Raw genomic sequence first — 18471 nt, forward strand, 5'->3', positions numbered from 1 at the left:
TGGACATTTATTGAATACTTAGCATGCATTGGATTTGGGAAGACAGATAAAGAAAAGGTAAAAATAATAGGAACTAAGAGTTTTCATCATTGAAAAGACAATAAAATCAGTAAATAGGTATCCTAATATAAAGAGGATAAAAGTCAGAAATAGAAACCATTAAAATGTTTTAGAGGATGATATACATAGTTATAATGCCAATATATTTGAAATAGCTGACCTCAAAAAATAAATATCCAAAGACACTGAATCCAATATCAGGATGAAATAAGAAAGGTAAAATGAAAAACTGACTCCCTAATAGACTCAGTAGGTTTTAGTACAGTAAGACCTCTATTATGTAAGTTATTTTTTAAACTCAGACTAAAAAATCATACTGCTTAAGTGTATTTTATGGAGTAAATTGGTTATGATCCAAAAGCTTCTCATAGAGAAAATGTTAGATACTGCATTTTTAAAAAAAAAATTATTTATTTTATTTATTTTATTTTTGGCTGCATTGGGTCTTCGCTGCTGCGTGCAGGCTTTCTCTAGTTGCGGAGAGTGGGGGCCACTCTTTGTTGCCGTGCTCAGGCTTCTCATTGCGGTGGCTTCTCTTGATGCGGGGCACAGGCTCTAGGTGCGCGGGCTTCGGTAGTTGCAGCACGTGGGCTCAGTAGTGGTGGCTCACGGGCTCTGGAGCGCAGGCTCAGTGGTTGTGGTGCATGGGCTTAGTTACTCTGCAGCATGTGGGATCTTCCTGGACCAGGGATTGAACCTGTGTACCCTGCATTGGCAGGCGGATTCTTAACCACTGCGCCACCAGGGAAGTCCCAGGTATTGCATATTTTTATTGGACAGAATTATTAAATAAAATCTTAGCCAATAATTGGTTGAACCAAGGAGTCATGAGACCTGGCTCTTGTTTTGGACTCTCCCGTTAGCAAGCAGCATGGTCTTAAATCATTTAAGTTTTGTTGGCGTTAGGGTTTTTGTTTTATGTTTTGGCTCTGTGTGTGTGTGTGTTTATTTGGATTTATAAATATACTAGGTGTTCTTTCTAGCTCTAAAATTCTTTCTCAGGAATACTGCATACTAGAAGAATTATTTATTATGTCCAAGTAGTCTTTATTCCAAGGATACAAGTCAGTTTAACAATAACATATGCTTAGAGTCTCTATTACAACAGTAAGAAAAATATAACTAATATAATTTCATCAGTAGATGCCGAGAGAAATGATTACCCAAGTTATATTTCTGAAATACTCTTAAATTGGAATTGGAAGCATTTTTACTTGATTATTTAGTGCATGTTTTCTTTATTCAGTATAAACTATTTATTGTTGAAGAAATAATGCACTTATGTGGTTCAAAATTCAAAAGGCATACCAAGAGTATACAGTGAAAAACATCTTTCTTCTCTTCTCCCCCAGTCACCCAGAAACAGCCAATTTTAGTTTTAAAACCAAGAGCCAGAGCCAGTGTTTTCTCAGGGGAGAAATCTACAGGCATTTATGAAAACAAGGTGTCTCTTACTGTTTACTCTAATTTGAGCAAACATTTGTAATGAGTGATTAAAAAAGAAATGAAGAAGTAACATAGTAAAGGAGGAGAGAGGTAAGTTATTACTGTAAGAGAGCCTGATTATGTACCTAGTAAACCTTAAAAAAAAATGGGGGGAGATTGTAGCAAATAATGAATGATACGAGCAAAATGGCAGAATATGAGATCAATTCGTCAAAATTGAATTTCCTATTTTTTGTGAAAACAGCTAGGAAATTCATAGTTAAAGAAATTTCACTTATGGTAGTGACAAAGGATATTTAGTGTTTGGAAATTAACTTAGTATGGAATACTTGATATTGATTCCAATAAAATTGTAAAATCTTTGTTTATTTATTTATTTATCTGGCTGCGCCGGGTCTTAGTCGGAGCATGCGGGATCTTTAGTTGCTGCATGTGGGATCTAGTTTCCTGACCAGGGATCGAACCCAGGCCCCCTGCATTGGGAGCATGGAGTCTTAGCCACTGGACCACCAGTGAAGTCCCTAAAATTGTAAAATTTTAAAGGAAAAACATAAAGGAATACTTGAAATCAGTGGAGCTACAAGCCCTCCCCTTACTGGGAAGAGTTGAGCAAAGATGACAGTAGTAATCAATAGATTAAATGGGGAACCAAGTATAAATCCAGAAGATCTTTTTTCTTTTTAATTTTTTTTTGGCCATGCCGCACGGCATGCAGGGTCTTAGTTCCCCAACCAGGGATCTAACCTGTGCCCCCTCCAGTGGAAGCGCGGAGTCTCAACCAGTGGACTGCCAGGGAAGTCCCAATCCAGGAGATCGTATAGAACTTGGTAAAGAGAAAGTTTATGAGGAAAAATGAATGGCCAAGAAATGCAGAAGTATGTTCTGAGGGAAGAAGGGCAGTAATGAGTGACTGGCTTCACTAGGCTTCAGAATATATAATGGTTGCAGATGAAATTATTATCTACCTAGAAAATCCAAAGCAATCAACTGGAAAACAATTAGAATTAGCAATATAGTTCAGTAAGGGACTGGATACAAGTTTAATGTATAAAAACTAATAGCTTTCCCTTAGCAATAATAAGTTAGAAAATATAATATTTAAAAGGGGCCCATTCACAGTAGGAAGACGTTCCTTAAGATACCCAAGAATAAATGTAAAAAATGTTAAGTTCTATATGAAGAAAACTTAAAATTCTACTGAAAATATGATAAAAGAGCGAAATAAATGAATAAAACATACCCTTTGCCTGTGGAAAAAACTTTTTAAACTGTCAGTACAGTTGACCCTTGAACAACACAGGGGTTAGAGGTGCTGACCCACCATGCTGTCGAAAATCCCTATATAATTTATGGTAGGCCCTCCTGTATACCCAGTTCCTCCGTATACACGGTTCCTCCATATCCGTGGTTCTGCATCTTCAGATTCAACCAACTGGGGATTGTATAGTACTATAGTGTTTACTATTGAAAAAAATCTGAGTGTAAGTGGACCCGCACTGTTCAAACCTGTGTTGTTCAAGTGTCAACTGTACTTCCAGCGTATAAATTACTGAAAACCCAATCAGAATCCCAATAAGATTATTGCTGTTTTTAAAATAATTTTTATTGTGAAACGTATATACAAAAACTACGGAAAACAAGCCTATACAGTTTGAGGAATGCCAATAAAATGAAACTCTCACCCAGATTAGGAAATAGTACATTGCTAGTACCTCAAAGCTCCCGTATGTCCCTCCTCAATTCTGTCCCCCTTGTTCATTGCATCCTTCTTCAGACTTTTTAAAAAATATTTATTTATTTGTTTTCCTTTTTTTCTTTTTCTTTTTTTTGGGCTGTGTTGGGTCTCCATTGCGGCTCATGGACTTCTCTCTAGTTGTGGTGTGTGGGTTTTCTCTCTCTAGTTGTGGCACGTGGGCTCCAGAGTGCGTGGGCTCTGTAGTTTTTGCAGCACATGGGTTCTCTCGTTGAGGCACTCGAGCTCAGTAGTTGTGACGCGTGGGTTTGGTTGCCCCATGGCATGTGGGATCTTAGTTCCCCAACCAAGGATCGAACCTGCGTGCCCTGCATTGCAAGGTGGATTCTTTACCACTGGACCACCAGGGAAGTCCCTTTCTTCAGACTTTCAAGTTGATCATTGCTTTGCTTCTCTTTATAGTTTTATCATGTGATGTATATTCCCTAAATGATACGTTGTTAGTTTGGAAAAACTGAGTGTAAGTAGTTGTGTAACGAAAGGATAATTTGCCACTACTAGATGAAAGCTCCCGCAAGAAGATAAGCTGAACAGTGTCACCGTCTGGCTTCAGTATCCCTGAGGGTTTACAAGAGGCCTTTCTGAGGAAGTCTGAGGGCAAGGTCATGTGAGTGATTCCAGGGAAACTTAGAGCTCACCGTAGTTGGGGCATTAGCCTCTGGCTGTCTTGGAGGAACATGACAGGAGGAATGGACCACTGCATTTTCTGCTTCTCACCTTTCATAACCTCTGTATTTCAAGAGTAAATCAAAGCAGAACATTTCAATGGGGGATGGGTAAAATGAGTGTTCTCAGCTGATCCAGGCAGCAGAGCAGTAGAACAGATACTAGATGGTTTGATTGTTTCCATTTTCCTTTTTTTTTTATTAGTTTGATTGTTTTCATTTTCCTTTTTTTTAATTAACCCAAATAGAACTACTGTAAGTCTTTATGCAAACTGTTGTGCCTGTTCACACCCCAATGAAATTCCTGGATCAAGGGATTAATATTTCTAATTATAATGCATGTTGCTAGATAGATATTTGGGAAGGTTATATTAATTTATAATGCTTCCAGAACTATATGAGTTTATGTTTCTTCCTAACTCCAGCATTGAAATACGTCATTTTAAATTTCTACTCGGAGGTGAGTGGTACCTCACAAATGTCTGAATTTTTATTTTTATTAATCATGCCAACTTTTCCCATGTGTGAATTTACAATGTTCTTTTTCATGTAAACCTTTTGTAATAGAAACATTTGTCCAGTTAAGTCTAGTTCCTGGTTTATAATATTATATTTCATCTATTGTAAGATACACATTTTTTCACACTTTAATAACTAACATGAGGATGTATATTACAGTAGATGACATCTTACAGTTACAATTGACAGCATTTTTTTCTTTGTTAGTACAAAAATAATGGTTTGTCTTACAGTCAATGAAAAAGTAATTCTTTGTATATTTTTGTTTATTTTAAAACTAACTTTTTTGTAAACGATTCTATTAAATGTAAATAATCCATTTATACCTCCCCTTGTTGAAGAAACCTTAATGTATAATATGTTAAGTTTAGAGTAAAATCCAAACTCCCTATCACAACCTGCAAGGCCTGACATGGTCTGGCTCCTTTGTCTCTCTCTGTCCGATCTCACCATATACACTGTCACCTTCACTCTAGCCATTCCAGCCTCCTTTCTGCTCCTCAGGTCCAAGTACATTTTTGCTTCAGGGCCTTTGCACCTGTTCTGTCCACTGGAGTGCTTTTTCCCAGGTTTTTCACTCTTCAGCTCTTCAAAAGACTGGCTTCTTCATTCGTGACTCAGCTCAAATGTTAATCCTCAGAGAGACTTTCTTGACACTGTTTGAAGTAACCCCCATCGCATCATCCTATTTACTTCCTTCAGAGCACTTGTGACAATGGAAAAGATCTTGTTTATCTGCCTCATTCTTCCCACACCCAGAACATAACCCAGACAAGAATGTGACTTGCTGACTGAGGTATCCCCAGAGTACACCCGTGTGTGCCTAGTACACAGTAATCACTCGCTATTTAGTGTTTACTCTTCACTTTGTTCCACTGAGTTATGTTTCTCTTTCTGTGTTAGTTTTGCACTGTTTTACTTGTTGTTAATGTAGGTTCAGGGCTTCCCTGGTGGCACAGTGGTTAAGAATCCGCCTGCCAATGCAGGGGACACGGGTTCGAGCCCTGGTCCGGGAAGATCCCACGTGCTGCGGAGCAACTAAGCCTGTGCGCCACAACTACTGAGCCTGCGCTCTAGAGCCCGTGAGCCACACCTACTGAAGCCCGTGTGCCGCAACTACTGAAGCCTGCGTGCCTAGAGCCCATGCTCTGCAACAAGAGAAGCCACCGCAATGAAAAGCCCGCGCACCACAACAAAGAGTAGGCCCCGCTCCCCGCAACTAGAGAAAGCCTGTGCGCAGCAACAAAGACCCAACGCAGCCAAAAATAAATAAAAATAAAAATAAATTTATTTAAAAAAAAAAAAAAAAAATATATATATATATATATATATATATATAGGTTCATATCCCTAGTAAGAGCAGTTATTCCCCTTGGGTGCGGTTCTTTTTCAGAATATTCTCCGATATTTATAACCATTTATTCATCCTTATACATTTTTGAATAATTTGTAAAGGTCCCAAAAGTCCCTGTTGGATTTTAATTAGAAGTGAATTTAAAGTAGCATTTCCTTGCATTTATTCATTCCTTCTTTCAAATCTTTCATTACAGTTTTGTTTTTCAAAAAAGGTCCTAATATCTCATGGTTTATTCTGGAGTTTTAGGATAGTAAGCTTTTATTCATCATTATATTCACAAATATTTCTTTACCATTATACAACCGTCCCTCTAATTCTTAGATTACGCTGTTCATTATTTGCACTTCAGCATAGTTGAAACTATCCACTTTTATGTTTATCTCCTCTACTTCTTCACTAGTCATAAGTTCATCTTCCAATTGGGACAAAATTCCAAATCATTTGTTTTCAGTTAAAAAATGTTTTAATAAGTTTTTAGCACAAAGATTATTTAAATCTTTTTAACACACACAAGATTTATTTCAGTATATTCTGAGATATGGAACTGAGTTTCTTTTTCTCTGTATCATGTTCCAGTTTCTTCAAATTATTCAGTCTCCCATTGTTTTGCTACTTCTAGTTTAACTTAAATTTCTGTATAAATGTAGGCCCCTTTGTGGAATTTCAAGTACATTGTTTGGGGTTTTTTAAATTATACAAGTAGTACCTGAATATATTCTTTTTTTTTTTTTTTTTTGAATATATTCTTTTTATTAAAAAAAAGTAAGGTTTTTTTTTAAACAGTTTTATTGGGATATAATTCACATACCATACAATTTATCCATTTGAAGTGTGTAATTTAGTGGATTTTAGTATATTCACAAAGTTGTATAGCCATCATCACAACCAATTTTAGAACATTTTCGTCACCCCAAAAAGAAACCTCTTACTCATTATAGTCACTTCCCATTTCCCTCCAACTGCCTCCTCACTCCAGCCCTAGGCAACCATTAATTTACTTCCTGTATCTATAGTTTTGCCTATTATGGACATTTCATAAAAATAGATTTGTATAATATGTGGTCCTTCTGGACCACAGAAGGACCACAGAAGACTGGCTTCTTTAGCATAATAGTTTCAATATCCATCCATTGTTGTAGCATGTATCAGTATTCCATTCCTTTTTTTTATTATTAATTTTTATTGGAGTATAGTTGATTTACAATGTTGTATTAGTTTCTGCTGTACAGCAAAGTGAATCAGTTATACATATACATATTATCTACTCTTTTTTAGATTCTTTTCCCATATAGGTCATTACAGAGTATAACAGTAAATTTATTAAGTATAATGGAGAAGTCCTCCCCTTTAGCATTCATTCCCCTCTCATATACCACTCCCCTTTCTAGAGGTAGTCGCTATTAAGTCTTTTAATGCATGTACACACACACACATGTGTCACATACATTATTTAATTTTTAAGTAAAAAGTAATCTCACTACATACATAGTTCTGCAACTTGCTTTTTTAATCACTTATAAGTCTTGGAGCTTTTTCCACTTCATATATGCTTTTTAGTGATGCATGATTTTCTACAATATTAATATATCATAGTCTTTTATTTATAATCTTTTATTCAATACCCTACCTGTGGGCATTCAGGTTTCTCCCAGTTTCTTCCTATTGCAAATTATTGTGCAATGATATCCTTGCACATGCATCTGTATGCACGTGTGTTAGTTTCTTTAGGATAGATTCCTAAAATTGGAATTGCTGCTTTAATTAAAGATGTGTGCTTTTTAAATTGTTAGATAGTGCCTGATTGCCTCTCCCTAAAGTCCTATTTCCCCATAACCTTACCAGTTTTAAATATTAAGGATATTTTCAAATGTTTGCCATCTTATGGGTGAAAAAATAGAAATTTGTTGTTTTCCCTAGCTTTCTTGAATACTAGTGAGGCCGCATATCTTTTTTTTTTTAATTAATTAATTTATTTTTGCTGTGTTGGGTCTTCGTTTCTGTGCGAGGTCTTTCTCTAGTTGTGGCAAGCGAGGGCCACTCTTCATCGTGATGCGCGGGCCTCTCATTATCGCGGCCTCTCTTGTTGTGGAGCACAGGCTCCAGACGCGCAGGCTCAGTAGTTGTGGCTCATGGGCCTAGTTGCTCCGCAGCATGTGGGATCTTCCCAGACCAGGGCTCGAACCCGTGTCCCCTGCATTAGCAGGCAGATTCTCAACCACTGCGCCACCAGGGAAGCCCGCCACATATCTTTTACTGTTTACCAGTCATTTTGTATTCGAAAATGTCTGACCATAGCATTTGTCCACTTTTCTAATGGCTCATTTGTTTTTTAAAATCTATTTATTTATTCATTTATTTTTAAATTTTTTGGCTGCGTTGGGTCTTTGTTGCTGCACGCGGCCTTTCTCTAGTTGGGGCGAGCAGGGGCTCCTCTTCGTTGTGGTGTGCGGGCTTCTCATTGAGGTGGCTTCTCTTGTTGTGGAGCATGGGCTCTAGGCACGTGGGCTTCAGTAGTTGTGGCATGTGGGCTCTAATTGTGACTCACAGGCTCTAGAGTGCAGGCTAAGTAGTTGTGGTGCACGGGCTTAGTTGCTCCACGGCATGTGGGATCTTCAGTTGTAGTGCATGGGCTTAGTTCCATGGCATGTGGGATCTTCCTGGACCAGGGCTCGAACCAGTATCCCCTGCATTGACAGGCGGATTCTTAACCACTGTGCCACCAGGGAAGTCCAGCTCATTTGTTTTATTCATTTGTAAGCGTTTGTTTTTTTCCTAGCTTTATGGATACTAATCCTTTTCTGTTATATTTATTGCAGATATTTTCTCCTAGTCCATTTGTCTTTTAACTTTATGTAGGTAGGTTTGCTTGTCTTTTTTCTTGTAGCTTGAAGGTATATAAAAATATTCTCCAGTATTGCCATTGCTTTTTTTTTCTTTTGAGATAACCATTTTTATTATCACCACCCAGCTTATTTGTGCTTGATTATGTAGCACATTGGCCAGATTGTCTAAAGAAATCTACATAACATTTCTTTCATTTTTCAAGAGATGAAAATAACTGTAAAAAGTTAACAAAAGTACACAAGACAGTGGACGCAAAAAAATCTGTGTGTGAGATTTTATCCCATCTGCAGCTTTTATATATTTGAAAAGTAGAATTCATGAGCTAAAAAATATTGTCCTATCAAAGTTTTTTTTTTTTTTTAACTTTATTTATTTTTGGCTGCGCTTTGTCTTCGTTGCTGCGCGTGGGCTTTCTCTAGTTGTGGTGAGCAGGGGCTACTCTTTGTTGTGGTGCGCGTGCTTCTCGTCGCGGAGCACGGGCTCTAGGTGTGCAGGATTCAGTAGTTGAAGCACGTGGGCTTGGTAGTTGTGGCATGTGGGCTCAGTAGTTGCGACATGTGGGCTCTAGGGCACGTGGGCTTCAGTAGTTGTGGTGCGCTGGCTCAGTAGTTGTGGCTTGCGGGCGCTAGAGCGCAGGCTCAGTAGCTGTGGTGCAAGGGCTTAGTTGCTCCGTGGCATGTGGGATCTTCCCGGACCAGAGATTGAACCCATGTCCCCTGCATTGGCAGGTGGATTCTTAACCGCTGCACCACCAGGGAAGTCCCCTCCTATCAAGTTTGATAGAAGTAGATTTAACCTGATTACAATATTAACACCAGTATCATTGATTTAATAGTTATAAAAAATGATGTTTTTCTTTTTTCCCCCAGGTTTATCAAGGTATAATTGATGTATAACACATAACATTGTGTAAAGTTAAGATGTATAGTGTATTGACTTGATAGACTTATATATTGCAAAATGATTACCAGCATATCAAACTAACATCTCTTATCATGTCACAAAATTATCATTTCTTTTTTGTGGTAAAAATCATATTTTTCAATATACTAAAGTCAGCATGACATCCATGCAAATTAGAATGCTGGCTGTTTGGTGCGCGAAGACCTGACTTCAGAACAAGAACTCTGTAAGTCCCATACTTTTTTTTTTTGTTTTTTTTGGCCATGCCTTGTAGTATGCGGGATCTTAGTTCCCCAACCAGGGATCAAACCCATGCCCCCTACAGTGGAAGCACGGAGTCTTAACCACTGGATCACCAGGGAAGTCCCTCCCATACTTTAAATGTGTGATCTTTTTCAACCTGTATCCATTCCTTGCATTGAAGATGTGAGACCCAATCCTACTCCTCTTTGTGTATGAGTTTATGATCTTTTCATACTGAGCATCTAGATTTCCACATACTACTTCCTGTTGCTTCAGAGTCTTGTAACTTTCTTCATCAGCTGAACTATATCCAGTGTTTTCCTTTTTATTTCTGTTCAGCCAATTTCATTGGAGTCACAGCTGCCGTGTTATAATAGCTAAATGTGGCTATTCTGATCTCTGCCAAAGGTTTAGCTTGTGGGGCTGCCCTTTGAGCCTCTGTAGCTACCTGGCTACCTGAGGAGTTACTTGTGTTCTTGATGGCAACAGGGCAGCAACATTGAGAACAGAATCTCCAGTAGCTGCAGCTATTTCTTCTTGTTTTTGTTTTTCCACCATTTCCTTTTCTTGTAATTTGTCTGCCCTTTCCAGCCTTGTAGGATCAAGACCTTTTCCATTCCTTGCTTCTACTAAGGTGATGCCTTTTTTTTTTTTTTTTTTAAAGATTTATTTATTTATTGATTGATTGATTGCTACGTTGGGTCTTCGTTTCTGTGCGAGGGCTTTCTCCAGTTGCGGCGAGCGGGGGCCACTCTTCATCGCGGTGCGCGGGCCTCTTCACTATCGCGGCCTCTCTTGTTGCGGAGCACAGGCTCCAGATGCGCAGGCTCAGTAGTTGTGGCTCACGGGCCCAGCCGCTCCGCGGCATGTGGGATCTTCCCAGACCAGGGCTCGAACCCGTGTCCCCCGCATCAGCAGGCAGACTCTCAACCACTGCGCCACCAGGGAAGCCCTAAGGTGATGCCTTTTATGAGACTTAGATCTTGAATGACTTTTGCCTCTTGATGACTTTCATTCTTTGCATTTGTGTCTGTTCTCACCATTTTCAGATGAATTTAGTTGCTCTTTTCCTTTGTGAAGAGAATGTTCTTTGTCATTTTATTCCTCAGATTTGTTTCTTAATTTAGTTTTAGATTCATGTCATATTATTTTGCCATCTGAGTCTGTAGCACCTTCATTTCAGTCCCTTCATGCATTAGCATGCTGTTTGCTTATTATGTTCTGGCTCCTGTGGTTTCTTCCTACATTATCTGACTTTTGTTTCCTTTCTCTTGACCTTGATTATGATCTTGAATAATGATGTTTTGAGAAAGCTTTAGGAGAAACAGATACATCTGACTGTTCATTTTGATCTCTATCTGGGGATGTCTTTTCTGGAGCTATTCCATCTTATTCTGGATCACTAGCCTACTGAGAACCCAATTGTTACGGACTAAATTGTGTCCCCCCAAAATTTGTATGTTGAAGCCTTTAACCCCCAATGTGACTGTATTTGGAGACGGGGCCTTTAAGGAAGTAAGTTAAACTAGGCCTAAGGGTGGGGTTCTGATCTCATGCAGCTGGTGTTCTTATAATTATGAAGAGGAAGAGACACCAGAGATCTCTTTCTTTCCACATGCACAAACCAAGGAGAGGCCATTCAAGGACACAGGGAGAAGGCAGCTGTCTGCAAGCCAGGAGGAGAAATTGCTCCTGCCAAACCTTGATCTAGGACTTCTAACCTCCAACACTGTGAGAAAATGTCTGTTGTTTAAGCCACACAGACTTAGTTACTACCATGTGGTATTTTGTTGTGGCAGCTGAAGCAGACTAATACACCAATCTTAATTTCATTAACCCTCTTTAGTGAAAACAGCCCCTTGGCACAGTGCTGCTGAGAATATGGGCTGCTTCTCCTCACGTGTCCTGGCGCTAGGCAGTGTCTCCACTTGCTGCTTTTAACAGTGTCAGCTAACCAGAAGCATCCCACAGAATGACTAAATCATTTCCAAGAGAGACCCAGATGGCATAAAATGTATCTGCCATTGCTTTGTTAGTTTTTTTTTTTTACATGTAGCTCAATATCTTTAAGGTATTTATATGTCTGTATTGAGATAGATACAATATTTTTTACCCCAAAGGATAGCCATTTGTCCCGACACTATTTATTGTCTAGGTCATCTTTTCCCATCAATTTAAAATACCACCTTTATCAAAAATTGTATTTTCTTGGCATGGGAGGCTCCATGCAAAATGAAGTGCCTCTACCCCCAGACCTACCAGGGCAGGACAAAGGAGGGGACATCTGCAATAGAGGGAGAGGAAGAGGATTTGGTGGTGCCAACCATTGGAGGCTACATGAATGCTGGCACCCGGTAGGGGAGCTACAGATATGGAGGCAACTTGGTGACAGCAGGCTATGGTGACTTTTTCACAGACTGCTACAGCTGTCATGATTCTGGGTCTTCTAGAGCATGTAAAAGTATTCCGCACAAAATCAACTTTCTACTTCAATTTTCTCAAACTTCAAAACCCAAAGTGTCTGTGCTGTGTCCCTGTGCTTCACTGCGTTTGTCAACTGTGACTTTTCACTGAAACGTATCTGAAATTCATAGCCTATAGAATTTAAGACAATGGCAGTTTTTAATCATGCCGTGTCTTTGAACTTGATCTATTGACATTCACAATAAGTGGAAAACAATTTTCAGAGAATGCATTTTTGTTCAGACTTGCACAGGATTCTAGAACCAGCATTATTCAACATTAAGGCAAAAGCCCACCTTTGCTTTTTATGGGAAATATTACTTTATTTAAGAGACAGATGATGCATTTTAATCTACATCATTTTAATCTACATACCTTAATTTACAGTAGGTTTTTTTAATGAACTTTGACCTTTTAATAAATTTCCAACACATGTTTATGCCTTTGATAGTAATGAAAATGATTTATCCCATCCAGAAAAAAAAATTGTTTTCTTACAAACATGTATATGTTTCAGTATTTTATATTCTGTCCCACTGATCCATAGTTTTATTTCTATCTTAGTATTACACTCCTTTAATTACCAAAGCTTTACAATGAATTTTGATACCTAGTAAGACCAGTCATTCCTTATTATCATTGTTTGTCCAAATGTTCTTGGTATTCTTTCACATTTTATTTTCTGTAAGAATTTTAGACTTTGTCAGTTTCATGTTTTAAAAAGTCCTCTTGGGAGCTCCCACACTTCTAAGTTCATTTTCTTCCTTTAAAACTATAGAACATGAATTTTAAAAGAACATGTATACCCACAAGGGCAGAGAGAACAGGAGAGAAGGCAATAGCAAGGAATATTTTGAAAGAAGGGAAGAATATGAATGCCTGGTATTGACTTGGCTGGTCCAAGGAAGTCACACCCCAGGCCAGCAGTAGAGAAAGCTGACAGCCAACCTGCTACACACCATGGAACCCTCAAAAGGCACAAAGCTAGCTGTACAGAGTCTCACTGTGCTGTGGGTGCGGAGTGGTCAAGGAAAGCTGAGAACCAGTTAGATCTCTAAGTCCTTTCTCCAATTCTAGACATAGTTGATGGTGCAAGTCAGGGGGATTAAGTGAACATATGCCTTGTGAATGTTGTATACTAACTTTCCAACCCTTTTCCTGCCACTTAGGTCCCCAATTTCTGGCAGCTAGTCTTTTACTCTTTAGGCAGGAGATTGTAAAATTCCTCTGGGAAATCTGATCAATGTAAGGAAAATGAAATTAAAAAGCCCAAGTAGGTCGAGGAGGGTAGGATTCCCAGCAAATAGCCATTATTACAGAGCTTCCAATCAGCCTTTAATTCTTATGAATAAAAAACAAGGATAATCAGACATCTGGGGGAAGGCTCTGACATGGAAAATGGAGACTAAAACAAACAGTAAAATTCAACTCATTTTAACAATAAAGCAAACAGCCCCCTATCTGTAAGCCACAGAGAAATAAATAAAGACAAACAAAAATGGGCTCATAAACAGGAAACACAGAGCAGAATGATCTCTTAAAAATTAAAAACATGAGAGGAAAATGAGACAGAAAAGATAAGAAAATGGGAGGTCTAATACCGCAATATAAACAGCTCCAAAAAAGAAAGGTGAGGAATATGGAAGGGAGGAAATTATTTGATGAAATTTCCTCAAACTGAAGGACTTGAGGAGTTGGCGGATTGTAAGGGCTCACTGCCCAGCACAGTGACTGAAAACCCATATTTATGTATGTTATCCTTACAGTGGATATTCAGTCATTGTTAAAAATGTATAGAGTTATAAATAATGCTATTATGAAATTATATGTGTTTTTTGGCATATGTTTGTATGCATTTCTTTTGAGTATGTACCTAGGAGTAGAATTGCTGGGTCATAGAGTATTAGTAAATAATGTCAAATAGTTTTCCAGAGTGGTTGGAAGTATAGTTTCCATTTATATCAATTTGTACCCAGTCAAAAACAAAAAATTCAAATGTCTATAGGAAATGGATAAATAAATTTAAGAATGAAATACTATACAGCAGTGAATATGTACAAGATTTTATGACATGCAACAACATGGAAGAATTCACAAACATTGTTGAGTGAAAGAAGCCAAACGAAAAGAATACATGATGTATGACGCCTTCTATGTAAATTCAAGGACAGGCAAAACTAAACTGTGATGGTAGGAGTCAGGGTGGTGGTTACCTTTGGAGAGGATACGGTCTGAGGGGGCATGAAGGGGGCTTCTAGGGAACTGGTAGTGCTCCATTTCAATATTTGGGTGGTGGTTATATGATATGCTCATTCTGAAAATTCATTAAGCTATACCCTTATAGCTTAATTATAAAGTGTTTATTTATAATATATAAATTATAAAGTGTTTACCCTTTAAACACCTTTCTGTTTAAATGTTATATTTAAAGTAAATTAAAATCGTAAGCATGTTAATTAAGTTGATTCATGGAAAAGTGTTTTGAAGATAATGTTCATTGAAATTAGCAGGACAGAGCTATGTTAACACCATGATAATGAAAAAATTTTTTTACATGTATATGTGGAGGCTTGGGGAAGGGACATAGTATTATAAGTAGCTGTTACTTCGTTATTCTTTTATATCAGCTGGCATGTTATAAAGGGGGAAAGAAAGCCACATGTGTCTGCTGGTTGTGTTGCTATACTGAAAACAAGATTGTCCTGTCCTCAATTGTCCCCTTCAAATTGGGATAAGTAGGGTGATCAACTAGTGCTGGGAGGTTTGCGGTGGGGTTTTTTTTTGGGGGGGGGGCGGGGGTTTGAGATTTATCATAAGGTAAATAGTATCTTGACTGCCCCCTTTACTTTCAGATGTGACATTTATGAAGATGTGACTTGTGTATCTATTTCTCCTTGTTTCCTAGGTTTTTGTGGAGACTCTGGATAAGTGTTTCGAAAATGTTTGTGAATTGGATTTGATCTTCCATATGGATAAGGTAACCTTCTCTTCCAAACCAGGGTTACTAGGAAACTAAGAACTTTGGACATCTCTAGCCATCTGTACACCTTCATGTTCTTTCTTTTGGTTTTTTTACTCTAGGGATAGTCCTAGAACCTAAGTTATTAAACTTAATAACTTAAGTTTAATAGTTTGGGGAGTATTTTGCTGAGATTTGTTACCAGTTTTAACACACACAGGATAATTACTGGGCCTATATTATGGTTCGTGTTTTCACAGACGGACTTCTTGGTTTAGGGCAATGATGGCTACCAGGCCAATGGTGAGATAAATAGTTTTATATTGATTTTTTTTTTTAATTATTCAAACCCTGATTTCTTTGTAGCTAAGACTCTCTTTCTTTCTTTTTTTTTTTTAAATTTATTTATTTATTTTTAACTGTGTTGGGTCTTCGTTTCTATGTGAGGGCTTTCTCTAGTTGCGGCGAGTGGGGGCCACTCTTTTTTTTTTTTTTTTTTTTTTTAATTTACAAAGACTCTACTGAGTCAGTTTTTTTTTATTTTTTTTAAATTTTTATTATTATTATTATTTTTTATGGCTGTGTTGGGTCTTCGTTTCTGTGCGAGGGCTTTCTCTAGTTGCGGCAAGTGGGGGCCACTCTTCATTGCGGTGCGCGGGCCTCTCATTATTGCGGCCTCCCTTGTTGCGGAGCACAGGCTCCAGACGCGCAGGTTCAGTAGTTATGGCTCACGGGCCCAGTCGCTCCGCGGCATGTGGGATCTTCCCAGACCAGGGCTCGGACCCGTGTCCCCTGCATTGGCAGGGAGATTCTCAACCACTGCGCCACCAGGGAAGCCCCTATATTGATTTTAAAATGAGTTTCCCAGGCATAGTCCAGTGACAGTGAAGCTTTGAAATAAACACAACATGGTTTTGAACTTAGCTAGTAAAATGTACCATTTTCCTAAAGAGTGATGTAGTGACTAAGACATCAGTAACATAGTTTGAGGTCAGGTGATACTCTGTAGGGAAGCCTGCCAGGCAGAACTGAAGTGGTCCGAAGTACACGTTCTCAGTTTTGTGTTGCTACCATAACTGTGACATGGCTTATGTCCTCATGTGCCAAATTAAATATGGGAGATAGCCAGCAAGGGGATAGGAGCTGCCACATTTATTTTATCCAACTGGGCACATGCTGTACCCAGTGCTGTTCATTGGTGGAGGTTGGTGCATCTTAGGTTTGCTTGGTCCTGGTTTTTCTTCCACTGATTATTGTCACTATGATCCATGGCCCTTAGAGGGAGATAATGATGTTTAGGAGACTATGACACATTGCTACGCCACGATCCTTTATTAATCTGTTTTCATCATGACGAGGTAGGTTATTTTTAGATCCATCATTGCCATTTAGAGCACTTTCATTTTCCAATAGGATCTTCAGTCTCAGTTAACTCTCCCAGGGTTCTCAGATAGCATTTTCTGGGCTAATGCAGTGGGTGTTGGAATGGAGTACAGTTTTCTCTCTCAACATGTGGGTTGGCTGTGTGGCTCCCTGAGCAGCTTGGTGCAAGAGAATCACAGAACCCCATTCCTTTTATAGATACTTGACTTGGGGCTCCCTGATAGCCTTACAAGGCTTCCGGGACTGACTGATACTTTTGAGGTGGTCACTCTCCCTTTTCATATGAAAGGACTTTAGAAACTTCAGAGACCTCTCAACCTCCTCTTTGCAGGCAATTAGAGTTGTTTTAGGCTTGTCAGTTGTTAAAGGTGCTGCTATCTGGTAATTTCTGTCAAGGAGAGCCATAGCTCTAGTTTCCTTCTGTACTAGTGGGGAAAAAAAGTTAAGACTTAAAGAAACTTGAGACTATGGAGGGAACAGAGGAATGCTTTCTATAGGCCTTATTATTATTTTAAAACAATTTTTTTTTAAATTGTGAAATACAAGGTGTTAACCTTGGGGTTACCACCTGGTTTCAAAGTAGATTCCTTTGGGGATGCCACCTGTTGCTTACCACGCCGGTCTCAGCTCATGGATTAAGGGATAGGCTTTGCTTGGGAATTCCCAAGCAAGAGAAGAGGAGGCACAGGTCTCCCATCCTCCCATTGTCCCCATGGCAAGGTGTGTCAGGGCCTGTCTCTGATAGAGTGGCTTCCCGCCCCCTTCTCCCAATGCCCTTTCTTTTTTTTTTTTTTTAAAGAAACTCTATATTCTTTTTTATTTAAAATTTTTTTTTTAATTTTTGGCTGCATCGGGTGTTCATTGCTGCACGTGGTCTTTCTCCAGTTAAGGCGAGCAGGGGCTACTCTTCGTTACGGTGTGGGGGCCTCTCATCACCGTGGCCTGTCCTGTTGAGGAGCACGGGCTCCATGCACATGGGCTTCAGTAGTTGTGGCGCACGGGCTTAGTTGCTCCGCGGCATGTGGGATCCTCCCAGACCAGGGCTTGAACCCGTGTCCCCTGCATTGGCAGGCAGACTCCCAACCACTGCGCCACCAGGGAGGCCTTGCCCTCTCTATTTATCAGACAACTGCAGGAGCAGACTTACCAGTGAGGGGATACACAAACTGCCTGATACTAGGCAGTCTGTATTTGGGTGCCAGCTGTCTCTAGAAGTTGTCTCAGAATGCCAGATGCCTAACACCTGAAAACTTGGGGGCCTATGGGATGATACAGCTGGAGGAGGCAGTTGTGGGTCTTATGGGAAGTTGAGCTTGGTCCTTTGCATTTTAGTGTGCAATTTAGGGTCAATTTGTAAGTTACACATGCGCGCGCATGCACACACACACACACACACACACACACACACACACAACTGTTGGGATTTTTATTGGAATTGCATTGAATCTATAAAACATTTGAGGAGAATTTACACTTTTACAATATCAGGTTTTATCCATGTTATGGTATAGCCATTTCTTCAGGTCTTCTTTGAGGTTTCTCAGTGAACTTTTGCAATTTTTCCCATAGAGGTTTTTCATATCTTTTATTAAATTTATTCCTAGATACCTGTTTTTTTATGTAATGATGTTTTAAATATTCATTTTTTGTTTATTGCTGCTATATAATATATACATCACTTTATTTCTGCAAGTTGATGTTGAATTCAGAGATTGTGTTAAACACTTACTAATTCTGATATTTTATCTGTAAACATCTTGCCCATTTCTTTTCAATCCTATAGCTTTCTGTCTGTTTCTTGCTTTACTCTACTGACTAGGAACTCCAGTGTAATGCTGAATAGAAGTGGTGATAGTGGGCATCTCATTTTGTTCAT

The 18471-nt window shown here is 38.9% G+C and overlaps 1 protein-coding gene across 2 annotated transcripts in view; it reads left to right on the forward strand.

Annotated features, from left to right (window-relative positions):
* Nucleotides 1-18471, forward strand: part of AP3S2 (adaptor related protein complex 3 subunit sigma 2) — a 60185-nt gene that overhangs the window by 7535 nt on the left and 34179 nt on the right. For both annotated transcript variants that reach the window (XR_003621685.2, XM_007194341.3), the window contains exon 4: nt 15159-15230. Coding sequence is in view for 1 of the 2 variants with exons in the window: in XM_007194341.3 (XP_007194403.1) it covers nt 15159-15230 (72 nt within the window). In the remaining variant the exon portion in view is untranslated. The remainder of the gene's footprint in view (nt 1-15158; nt 15231-18471) is intronic.

Source organism: Balaenoptera acutorostrata, chromosome 3, assembly GCF_949987535.1.
Source record: "Balaenoptera acutorostrata chromosome 3, mBalAcu1.1, whole genome shotgun sequence".
Lineage (NCBI taxonomy): Eukaryota > Metazoa > Chordata > Mammalia > Artiodactyla > Balaenopteridae > Balaenoptera > Balaenoptera acutorostrata.